Raw genomic sequence first — 13,479 nt, 5'->3', positions numbered from 1 at the left:
TGTGAAAATCCGTCTGCAGTACCGTGAAAGCCCAAATACATACATTGGATTGTTATGGCTCTTCCTTGTTCTCTTAACTGGAGATTCTCACTTGCTGCTTCTTATCAGACACCCGGAGTTTGTGGGTTGGCTAAAAGCAGTTTCTCGGAATGGTCTCTGGGGAAGCATTATGACCCTGAATTCTTTCATTTCTTCTTTCCCTGTTTCAGTGAAACCTACAGCCTCGGGGTAATTTACTGCCTCCCTTGTCTTCATCCAAGATAACAGCCAAGGTTGCTCATAATCCAACTGACTCTCTACATACCAAACACACGTTTCGCTTGAATGTAGAGACTGAAGGGAAACTGCACTCAGTGACCCAGTGAGCCATTCTGGAGTTCTGTGATTACTGAAGTCTGAGGTTGTAGAGGACTGAATTGGAAGACTTGGGTCTTCCAATTCTTACTTTACAGTTGCTAGCCTGTGATTTTGAGCAGGTGTTTAAAATCTCTCTAAGCCTCATTTTCCTCAAATGTAGACTGAGATCATACTACATACTTCACAGGGTCGTAATAAGGGTTGTAAATGGAATAATAGATCAGAAAACAATTTATAAACTAAAAGAAATACGCAAAATCCACTCCAAGAGAGAAGGCTATAAGAACTAGTGAACGAAAAGAACCACAAATGTAGAAATAAATTATGGCAGCTGGATGAGTATAAAGGAAGCCCGCTACTGTGGTCCAGCTTGGAAAAGAGAGCATCCTTCTCCAACACCTTTCTGCAGAGCTTTAGCCAGAGAGCAGTGAGTGGTCTAGGGAAATACTAGGCAAGAGGGTTACTGTCAATCTGAGGCTAAGGGAGGTTGTGCATGCAGGAAAAACGCATAGGGGATGGTGGAGAGCATGGGAAGGACACAGTGCCTAAAGTAACGCCAGGACCAGGAGAGAGAAAACAACAGCCAAAATGTCTACTGCTCCCACCTGTGTGTTCATTGATCAGAGCTTGTTCAAATAATTCTGGACTTGAGGGTACCTTTCCAGAGTGAGCTAGACTGACCAGAAATCTCAACGGCACTCCTCTGCCAGAGTCAGTAGCTGTATCCTCCTCCAGAGAGAAAGCTCTGCACCCCTGGAGGGCTATTTGGCATTATCAGGTTAATTAAGTCATTGTCTGTGCTTAAACTTGCATATGAATATTAAGTGTCAGACTGGACCTCCCGTTTAATCAGCCAGTGGATGTTTTCAGGTTAGCACTCTGTTCCTGAAACATTCAGAAATGTGCACATTGTATCTTTAATGAGACTGTGATATTTATTTATGGCAGGAAGAAGCCTCCCAGCTAAGAAGACTCATTCAAGTGATAGTTGAGTGTCTGGCACTTAGAGCTGTGTGAGATGCCGTATCTGGAGTCGCTTATTATCACCAGTTTATTTTATGAATTTGTCAATGTTGCTCATGCCGCTGAAAGGCCATGGGACTTTGCTCCGAGGGTCAAATCCTGGTTCCAGTCTCTGCTGATGACTGAACTTCTGTGGGGCTGTTCCCTTTGTATAAAATGAGAATGACTGCAACTCAGAGCTGTTTGGAGCCTTAAAACTTTCCATGAAGTGTGAAGTGCTATGTAAAGTGCCTGGCACGCATGGGTTCTCCATGTATGTATGTCAGATGCCCTTCTCTATGTTTCTCATGTGACCAGTTTTCTTCTTTCTCTTTAAGCTTTGATGTGGAAAATGGCCCTTCCCCAGGTCGGAGCCCGCTGGATCCCCAGGCCAGCTCTTCCTCTGGGCTGGTGCTTCATGCCACCTTTCCCGGGCACAGCCAGCGCAGAGAGTCCTTTCTCTACAGATCAGACAGCGACTATGACTTGTCACCAAAGGCGATGTCGAGAAACTCTTCACTTCCAAGCGAGCAGTAAGTACGAGCTGTCTGGCTCCCAGTTTCACACTTACCTCATCTTTAACCCCATCACATCAGAGCAGCAAACTGTTCCCCTTTAACCCACAGGAGAGAGGGAGGAGAAAAATGAACAGAGCAGAGGTGACAATGATGACCACCTTAAGGACATTAATGCTCTCTTGCATGAGAAATATGTAGCCGGGGTCCCCAAGAGTGTTTAAAACCTCAGGCAACCGTGTTTGATTCACTTCGGTTATTGACATTTTAAAAAAAATTTTTTATTATTTGGCTTCATTTCCTGAACTGCTGAATCGTTTACGGCATGAGAACCTTAACACTGTTTGCAAACCACACTCAAACTTTCCAAGGCATGCGCAGTTTGCATGAGGCTACAGCAGAGAAGGAAAATGGTGGTTGGTGACACGCATCCTCTCTGAGTGGCCTTTGCTGGGTGACATTTAATAAGCTGTCATCTAGTCACGTGTCTGTGTCCCTTCTCTGGAACCTTAACACAATGCCCACTTGTTGCCTGGCTCCTGGGTGAGATAGAATATACTCCACCGCCCTATTAAGCATGGCTGATGTTTCTGTTTTGCTGCTATTACTTGGAGATCTCTAATTTTTATTTAAAGAACAATGACCGGGTTGTGTTACTTGTTTATTAAGTTTCTGAAACCAAATAAAATTGGATGCTGGAATTCATGCCTTAAAAGGTCTCTAGGCACATGTACGATTGTATTTAACATCATATGTTATAAAAATATCAGTAGCTCTCTAAAGTCTCCAGCCTGGAAAATTCCACTGGGCTCTCTTCTGCTGTTGGAAAGGAAGCTAAAAAGGGTCACCCTATTGTGAAAGAGGCAGGGGGCATTTTAAAGCTACCAATAAAAAGTATTCCCCAGGGCATTTCCGCCAGCTGATTTTAATAGAGGCACCCCTGCCCTAAAATGTCTCAATCATTGGGTGGACCAAAATTCATTTATTCACTCATTTGGCAAAAATTTACTGAAGCTCTCCTATGTGCCATGCAGTGTGCCAGGCTTTGGGCATAAAAGGTGAGCAGAACAGTGGGAAAAAAATCACAGATGCGTTAAAAACAGATATTATTCTCAAAAAGGTTGCATGCTCTCAAGGAGGTTGCAGTTAAATAAGAAAGATAAGAGGAACACTGCTACTGTGTGGAAGGAAACATTTAGTGAGTGCTTACCATAGGGCCCTGTTCATTTACATACGTTATCTCTTTTAATCTTTACAAAAGCCCTGTCAGGTAGGCACCGTTATTATCTCCACTCTATAGATGATGAAACAAAGACTCTGAGAAGTGAGAAACCTGCCTCTACCCCATGACTCTCTGCCTTGCTATATACCTTGATGTAGCTAAGAAAGACCATAGGCAAAACTTTTGGACTTTATTTACCTATGTTCTTCAAACTTCAAAGTAGAACCTCTCCTATCAGGTAGAAAACATGAGTGGAGTAGAGGTAACCTCTTTGCTCTAGATCATGTAGAACCAAGGAAGTTTCTGACCAAGGTTTGGATGGGGGCTTTGACAGTGAACATCCCTGGAATTCTCTCTTCCACCAAAACAAACAGCTTTCTAGACTCCCCCGAGGGAGAGCATAGGAGATGTGTTGAGCTGAAGTAATTAGAGCTTCATTCACATAGTGCTTCACGGGTGAAAGACTAGCTTTGGAAGGCAGCTAATGCCTCCCCCCACCCCCCAGACTCCTGACAAACAGCCTGATGCATCTCAGGGTCACTCAGAGGCTGTCCAGCAAGTTCTAACCAAATTTCAGATTAAATTCCAGTGATTCCTTACTTAGGACGAAAAGGTTATAGAAATTTTGAACACGAAGAGACTTTCAAGACAACAGTCCAACTCAGTCTATAGCTGTAGAAACAGACATCGAGTTCTGAACGACTCTGCGTTCAGGTCCCTAATACTAATGGTTACCCTCTTTTCAATTTTACCAACCAGGAAAAATTCTCCCCTAACTTCAGAACCTACATAGCGTTGCCAACTTTAGATTTAGGCAAGTAAGGATTATATATGTAAGTTAACTAGTATCATTCTCCCTTAAAAAAAAAAAAAAGAGGGAGTACCTTCAAGATGGCAGAGGAGTAGGACGTGGAGATCACCTTCCTCCCCACAAATACATCAAAAATACATCTACATGTGGAACAACTCCTACAGAACACCTACTGAACGTTGGCAGAAGACCTCACACTTCCCAAAAGGGTCTGGGTGCTCTGGCCAGGTGTCAGGCGTGAGCCTCTGAGGTAGGAGAGCTGAGTTCAGGACACTGGACCACCAGAGACTTCCAGGCCCCACATAACATCAATCGGCGAAAGCTCTCCCAGGGACCACCGACTCAACACTAAGATGCATCTCCATTCAAAAAACAGCAAGCTCCAGTGCTGGACACCCAGTGTTGGACACCCAACAACTAGCAAGACAGGAACACAACCCCACGCATTAGCAGAGAGGCTGCCTAAAATCATAATAAGGTCACAGACACCCCAAAACACACCACCAGACGCGGTCCAGCCCAACCGAAAGACAAGATCCAGCCTCATCCTCCAGATCACAGGAACTAGTCCCCTCCACCAGGAAGCCTACACAACTCACTGAAGCAACCTTAGCCACTGGGGGCGGGCACCAAAAACAAGGGGAACTACAGACTTGCAGCCTGCAAAAAGGAGACCCCAAACACAGTAAGTTAAGCAAAATGAGAAGACAGAGACACACACCGCAGATGAAGGAGCAAGGTAAAAACACACCAGACCAAACAAATGAAGAGGAAATAGGCAGCTTATGAAAAATAATTCAGAGTAATGATAGTAAAGATCCAAAATCTTGGAAATAGAATAAAGAAAATACAAGAAAGGTTTAAGAAGGACCTAGAAGAACTAAAGAGCAAACAAACAATGATTAAGAACACAATAAAGGAAATTAAAAATTCTCTAGAGGGAATCAATATCAGAAGAACTGAGGCAGAAAAACAGATAAGTGACCTGGAAGATAAAATAGTGGAAATAACTACTGCAGAGCAGAATAAAGAAAAAAGAATGAAAAGAATTGAGGATAGTCTCAGAGACTTCTGGGACAACTTTAAATGTGCCAACATTCGAATTATAGAGGTCCCAGAAAAAGTAGAGAAAAAGAAAGGGACTGAGAAAATATTTGAAGAGATTATAGTTGAAAACTTCCCTAATATAGGAAAGGAAATAGTCAATCAATTCCAGGAAACACATAGAGTCCCATGCAGGATAAATCCAAGGAGAAACATGGTAAGACACATATTAATCAAACTATCAAAAATTAAATACAAAGAAAAAATATTAAAAGCAGCAAGGGAAAAGCAACAAATAACATACAAGGGAATCCTCATAAGGTTAAGAGCTGATCTTTCAGCAGAAACTCTGCAAGCCAGAAGGAAGTGGCAGGACATATATAAAGTGATGAAAGGGAAAAACCTACAACCAAAATTACTCTACCCAGCAAGGATCTCATTCAGCTTCGACAGAGAAATTAAAACCTTTACAGACAAGCAAAAGCTAAGAGAATTCAGCACCACCAAACGACCTTTACAACAAATGCTAAAGGAACTTCTCTAGGCAGGAAACACAAGAGAAGGAAAAGACCTACAATAACCCAAAACAATTAAGAAAATGGTAATAGTAACATACATATTGATAATTACCTTAAATGTAAATGGATTAAATGCTCCAATCAAAAGACATAGATTGGCTGAATGGATACAAAAAAAAGATCCATGAATATGCTGTCTACAAGAGACCCACTTCAGACCTAGGGACACATATGGACTGAAAGTGAGGGGATGGATAAAGATATTCCATGCAAATGGAAATCAAAAGAAAGCTGGAGTAGTAACTCTCATATCAGACAAAATAGACTTTAAAATAAAGAATTTACAAGAGACAAGGAAGGACACTACATAATAATCAAGGGATCAATCCAAGAAGAAGATAAAACAATTATAAATATATATGCACCCAACATAGGAGCACCTCATTACATAAGGCAACTGCTAACAGCTATAAAAGAGGAAACTGACAGTAACACAACAATAGTGGGGGACTTTAACAACTCACTCACACCAGTGGACAGATAATCCAAAATGAAAATAAATAAGGAAACAGAAGCTTTAAATGACACAATAGACCAGATAGATTTAATTGATATTTATAGGACATTCCATCCAAAAACAGCAGATTACACTTTCTTCTCAAGTGCACACGGAACATTCTCCAGGGTAGATCACATCTTGGGTCACAAATCAAGCTTCAGTAAATTTAAGAAAATTGAAATCATATCAAGCATCTTTTCTGACCACAACGCTATGAGATTAGAAATCAATTACAGGGGAAAAAACGTAAAAAACAAACACATGGTGGCTAAACAATACGTTACTAAATAACCAAGAGATCACTGAAGAAATCAAAGAGGAAATCAAAAAATACCTAGAGACAAATGATAATGAAAACACGATGATCCAAAACCTATTGGTTGCAGCAAAAGCAGTTCTAAGAGGGAAATTTATCGCTAAACAAGCTTACCTCAAGAAAAAAGAAAAATCTCAAATAAACAATCTAACCTTACACCTAAAGGAACTAGAGAAAGAAGAACAACAAAACCCAAAGTTAGCAGAAGGAAAGAAATCATAAAGATCAGAGCAGAAATAAATGAAATAGAAACAAAGAAAACAATAGCAAAGATCTATAAAACTAAAAGCTGGTTCTTTGAGAAGAAAAACAAAATTGATAAACCATTAGCCAGACTCATCAAGAAAAAGAGGGAGAGGACTCAAATCAATAAAATTAGAAATGAAAATGGAGAAGTTACAACAGACACTGCAGAAATACAAAGCATCCGAATAGACTACTACGAGCAACTCTATGCCAATAAAATGGACAACCTAGAAGAAATGGACAAATTCTTGGAGAGGTATAACCTTCCAAGACTGAACCAGGAAGAAATAGAAAATATGAACAGACCTATCACAAGTAAAGAAAATGAAACTGTGATTTAAAATCTTCCAACAAACAAAAGTCCAGGACCAGATGGCTTTACAGGTAAATTCTATCAAACATTTAGAGAAGAGCTAACACCCATCCTTCTCAAACTCTTCCAAAAAATTGCAGAGAAAGTAACACTCCCAAACTCATTCTATGAGGCCACCATCACCCTCATACCAAAAACAGACAAAGATACTGCAAAAAAAGAAAATTACAGACCAATATCACTGATGAATATAAATGCAAAAATCCTCAACAAAATACTAGCAAACAGAATCCAACAACACATTAAAAGGATCAAACACCATGTTCAAGTGGGATTTATCCCAGGCATGCACGGGTTCTTTAATATACACAAATCAATCAATGTGATACACTATATTAATAAATTGAAGAATAAAAACCATATGATCATCTCAATTGATGCAGAAAAAGCTTTTGACAAAATTCAACACAGATTTCTGATAAAAACTCTCCAGAAAGTGGGCATAGAGGGAACCTACCTCAACATAATAAAGCCATATACGACAAACCCACAGCAGACATCATTCTCAATGGTGAAAAACTGAAACCATTTCCTCTAAGATCAGGAACAAGACAAGGGTGTCCACTCTCACCACCATTATTCAACATAGTTTTGGAAGTCCTAGCCATGGTAATCAGAGAAGAAAAAGGAATAAAAGGAATACAAATTGGAAAAGAAGAAGTAAAACAGTCACTGTTTGCAGATGACATGACACTATACATAGAGAATCCTAAAGATGCCACCAGAAAACTACTAGAGCTAATCAATGAATTTGGTAAAGTAGCAGGATACAAAATTCATGCACAGAAATCTCTTGCATTCCTATACACTAATCATGAAAAATCTGAAAGAGAAATTAAGGAAACACTCCCATTTACTATTGCAACAAAAAGAATAAAATACCTAGGAATAAACCTACCCAGAGAGACAAAAGAGCTGTATGCAGAAAACTATAAGACACTGTTGAAAGAAATTAAAGATGATACCAACAGATGGAGAGATATACCATGTTCTTGGATTGGAAAAATCAATATTGTGAAAATGACTGTACTACCCAAAGCAATCTACAGATTCAATGCAATCCCTATCAAATTACCATAGGCATTTTTTACGGAACTAGAACAAAAAATCTTAAAATTTGTATGGAAACACAAAAGACCCCGAATAGCCAAAGCAGTCTTGAGGGGAAAAAATGGAGCTGGAGGAATCAGACTCCCTGACTTCAGACTCTACTACACAGCTACAGTAATCAAGACAAATGGTACTGGCACAAGAACAGAAATATAGATCAATGGAACAGGATAGAAAACCCAGAGATAAACCCACACACCTATGGTCAACTAATCTATGACAAAGCAGGCAAGGATATACAATGGAGAAAAGACAGTCTCTTCAATAAGTGGTGCTGGGAAAACTGGACAACTACATGTAAAAGAATGAAATTAGAACACTACCTAACACGATACACAAAAATAAACTCAAAATGGATTACAGACCTAAATGTAAGACCGGACACTATAAAACTCTTAGAGGAAAACATAGGAAGAACACTCCTTGACATAAACCACAGCAAGATCTTTTTTGATCCACCTCCTAGAGTAATGGAAATAAAAACAAAAATAAACAAATGGGACTTAGTAAAACTTAAAAGCTTTTGCAAAGCAAAGGAAACTACAAACAAGACATAAACACAACCTTCAGAATGGGAAAAATATTTGCAAATGAATCAACGGACAAAGGATTAACCTCCGAAACATATAAACAGCTCATGCAGCTCAATATTAAAAAAACAAACAACCCAATGAAAAAATGGGCAGAAGACCTAAATAGACATTTCTCCAAAGAGGACATACAGATCCCAGGAAGCACATGAAAAGCTGCTCAACATCACTAACTATTAGAGAAATGCAAATCAAAACTACAATGACGTATCACCTCACACCAGTTAGAATGGGCATCATCAGAAAATCTACAAATAACAAATGCTGGAGAGGGTGTGGAGAAAAGGGCATCCTCTTGCACTGTTGGTGGGAATGTAAATTGGTACAGCCACTATGGAGAACAGTATGGAGGTTCCTTAAAAAACTAAAAATAGAATTACCATATGACCCAGCAATCCCACTACTGGGCATTTACCCAGTAAAAACCATAATTCAAAAAGACACATGCACCCCAATGTTCACTGCAGCACTATTTACAATAGCCAGGTCATGGAAGCAACCTAAATGCCCATCGACAGACGAATGGATAAAGAAGATGTAGTACATATATACAATGGAATATTAGTCAGCCATAAAAAAGAACAAAATTGGGTCATTTGTAGAGATGTGGATGAATCTAGAGACTGTCATACAGAGTGAAGTACGTCAGAAAGAGAAAAACAAATATCGTATATTAACGCATATATGTGGAACCTAGAAAAACGGTACAGATGAACAAGTCTGCAGGGCAGAAATAGAGACACAGATGTAGGGAACAAACGTATGGACACGAAGGGGGGAAAGCAGCACCGGGTGGGGATGGTAGTGGTGTGATGAATTGGGAGATTGGGATTGACATGTATACACTGATGTGTATAAAACAGATGACTAATAAGAACCTGCTGTATAAAAAAATAAATAAAAGAAAATTCAAAAAAAAAAAAAGCAATTAGATAAAGAAGAACAAAAAAACCCCCCAAAGTTAGCAGAAGGAAAGAAATCGTAAAGATCACATCACAAATAAATGAAAAAGAAATGAAGGAAAAATAGCAAAGATCAGTAAAACTACAAGCTGCTTCTTTGAGAAGATAAACAAAATTGATAAACCATTAGCCAGACTCATCAAGAAAAAAAGCGAGAAGACTCAAATCAACAGAATTAGAAATGAAAAAGAAGTAACAACTGACACTGCAGAAATACAAAGGATCATGAGTGATTACTACAAGCAACTATATGACAATAAAATGGACATCCTGGAAGAAATGGACCAATTCTTAGAAAAACACAACCTTCCAAGACTGAACCAGGAAGAAATAGAAAATATAAACAGACCTATCACAAGCACTGAAATTGAAACTGTGATTAAAAATCTTCCAACAAACAAAAGCCCAGGAATATATGGTTTCACAGGTGAATTCTATCAAACATTTAGAGAAGAGCTAACACCTATCCTTCTCAAACTCTTCCAAAATATAGCAGAGGGAGGAACACTCCCAAACGCATTCTACAAGGCCACCATCACCCTGATACCAAAACCAGACAAAGATGTCACACACACACACACAAAACTACAGGCCAATATCACTGATGAACATAGATGCAAAAATCCTCAACAAGATACTAGCAAACAGAATCCAAGAGCACATTAAAAGGATCATACACCATGATCAAGTGGGGTTTATCCCAGGAATGCAAGTATTCTTCAATATACGTAAATCAATAAATGTGATACACCATATTAACAATTGAAGGATAAAAACCATATGATCATCTCAATAGATGCAGAAAAAGCTTTTGACAAAATTCAACACCCATTTATGATAAAAACCCTCCAGAAAGTAAGCATAGAGGGAACTTACTTCAACATAATAAAGGCCATATATGACAAACCCACAGCCAACATCATTCTCAATGGTGAAAAACTGAAACCACTTCGTCTCAGATCAGGAAAAAGACAAGGTTGCCCACTCTCACCACTATTATTCAACATAGTTTTGGAAGTTTTAGCCACAGCCATGAGAGAAGAAAAAGAAATAAAATGAATCCAAATTGGAAAAGAAGAAGTAAAGCTGTCACTGTTTGCAGATGACATGATACTATACATAGAGAATCCTAAAGATGCCACCAGAAAACTACTAGAGCTAATCAATGACTTTGGTAAAGTAGCAGGATACAAAATTAATGCACAGAAATCTCTTGCATTCCTATACACTAATGATGAGAAATCTGAAAGAGAAATTAAGGAAACACTCCCATTTACTACTGCAACAAAAGGAATAAAATACCTAGGAATAAACCTACCTATGGAGACAAAAGACCTGTAGTCATAAAACTCTAAGACACTGATGAAAGAAATTAAAGATGATACCAACAGATGGAGAGATATACCATGTTCTTGGATTGGAAGAATCAACCTTGTGAAAATAACTATACTACCCAAAGCAATCTACAGATTCAATGCAATCCCTATCAAACTACCACTGACATTTTCCGCAGAACTAGAATAAAAAATTTCACAATTTGTATGGAAACACAAAAGACCCCGAATAGCCAAAGCAATCTTGAGAAAGAAAAACGGAGCTGGAGGAAGCAGGCTCCCAGTCTTCAGACTCTACTACAAAGCTACAGTAATCAATACTGTATGGTACTGGCACAAAAACAGAAATATAGATCAATGGAACAAGATAGAAAGCCCAGGGCTTCCCTGGTGGTGCAGTGGTTGAGAGTCTGCCTGCCAGTGCAGGGGACATGGGTTCGAGCCCTGGTCTGGGAGGATCCCACATGCCGCGGAGCGACTGGGCCCGTGAGCCACAATTACTGAGCCTGCGCGTCTGGAGCCTGTGCTCCGCAACAAGAGAGGCCGCGATAGTGAGAGGCCCGCGCACTGCGATGAAGAATGGCCCCCACTTGCTGCAACTGGAGAAAGCCCTCACACAGAAACGAAGACCCAACACAGCCATAAATACATAAATAAATAAATAAAATATTTAAAAAAAAAAAAAAAGCCCAGAGATGAAGCCACGCACATATGGTCACCTTATTTTTGATAAAGGAGGCAAGGATATACAGTGAAGAAAAGACAGCCTCTTCAATAAGTGGTGCTGGGAAAACTGGACAACTACATGTAAAAGAATGAAATTAGAACACTCTCTAACACCATACAGAAAAATAAACTCAAAATGGATTAAAGACCTAAGTGTAAGGCCAGACAGTATGAAACTCTTAGAGGAAAACATAGGCAGAACACTCTATGACATAAATTACAGCAAGATCCTTTTTGACCCGCCTCCTAGAGAAAGGGAAATAAAAACGCAAATAAACAAATGGGACCTAATGAAACTTAAAAGCTTTTGCACAGCAAAGGAAACCATAAACAAGATGAAAAGACAACCATCAGAATGGGAGAAAACATTTGCAAACGAAGCAACGGACAAAGAATTAATCTCCAAAATATACAAGCAGCTCATGCAGCTCAATATTAAAAAAACAAACAACCCAATCCAAAAATGGGCAGGAGACCTAAATAGACATTTCTACAAAGAAGATATACAGATTGCCAACACACACATGAAAGGATGCTCAACATCACTAATCATTAGAGAAATGCAAATCGAAAATACAATGAGGTATCACCTCACACCGGTCAGAATGGCCATCATCAAAAAATCCACAAACAATAAATGCTGGAGAGGGTGTGGAGAAAAGGGAACCCTCATACACTGTTGGTGGGAATGTAAATTGGTACAGCCACTATGGAGAACAGTATGGAGGTTCCTTAAAAAACTAAAAATAGAACTACCATATGACCCAGCAATCCCACTACTGGGCATATACTCTGAAAAATCTATAATTCAAAAAGAGTCATGTACCACAATGTTCATTGCAGCACTATTCACAATCGCCAGGACATGGAAGCAACCTAAGTGTCCATCGACCCATGAATGGGTAAAGAAGATGTGGTACATATATATAATGGAATATTATTCAGCCATAAAAAGAAACGAAATTAAGTTATTTGTAGTGAGGTGGATGGACCTAGAGTCTGTCATACAGAGTGAAGTAAGTCAGAAAGAGAAAAACAAATACCGTATGCTAACACATATATATGGAATCCAAAAAAAAAAAAAAAAAAAAAATATATATATATATATATATATATATATATATGTTTCTGAAGAACCTAGGGGCAGGACAGAATAAAGATGCAGATGTAGAAAATGGACTTGAGGACACAGGGAAGGGGAAGGGTAAGCTGGGACGAAGTGAGAGAGTGGCATGGACTTACATATACTACCAAATGTAAAACAGATAGCTAGTGTGAAGCAGCCCCATAGCACAGAGAGATCAGCTCAGTGCTTTGTGACCACCTAGAGGGGTGGGAGGGAGACGCAAGAGGGAGGGGATGGGGGATATATGTATACGTATAGCTGATTCACTTTGTTCTACAGCAGAAAGCAACACAGCACTGTAAAGCAATTATACTCCGATAAAGATGTTAAAAAAGAAAACAAACCAGAACTTTAAAAAGTAGTAAGGGCACACTTTCATAATAAAGAATAGTCCTTCCCAAGAAAACACAGTTATAAACATGATCTCATCCTATCAAAGATACTGATAACAAGATATATTAAAAGCTTTGGGTGAATAAAAATAGCCCAGAATTTTGTTTTGCAAATATTTCAACATGACAGTAAAACTTTCATGTGTTTGTCAGTTTAGGAATTTATATTTCTCAACACAAGAAGAAGTAGAACTTGAATATCCAGATTCTTCTGAAATTTCATTTTATCAGGACCATGTTGGAAAATCCAGTTTTACACAGGTATTTTGAGCTAAC

At 39.0% G+C, this 13,479-nt stretch overlaps 1 protein-coding gene across 6 annotated transcripts in view; it reads left to right on the top strand.

The window, feature by feature from the left end:
* PDE4B (phosphodiesterase 4B) overlaps window positions 1–13,479 on the top strand; it is a 601,639-nt gene that overhangs the window by 461,344 nt on the left and 126,816 nt on the right. For all 6 annotated transcript variants that reach the window (XM_082419762.1, XM_082419760.1, XM_082419763.1 and 3 more), the window contains one exon: window positions 1,698–1,892. In XM_082419762.1, the coding sequence (XP_082275888.1) occupies window positions 1,698–1,892 (195 nt within the window). The remainder of the gene's footprint in view (window positions 1–1,697; window positions 1,893–13,479) is intronic.

This window comes from Balaenoptera physalus (genome assembly GCF_965194825.1).
Source record: "Balaenoptera physalus genome assembly, chromosome: 1".
Taxonomy (NCBI): domain Eukaryota; kingdom Metazoa; phylum Chordata; class Mammalia; order Artiodactyla; family Balaenopteridae; genus Balaenoptera; species Balaenoptera physalus.
The sequence above is the reverse complement of the archived record's forward strand: the minus strand, read 5'-3'. Positions and strand labels throughout refer to the sequence as shown.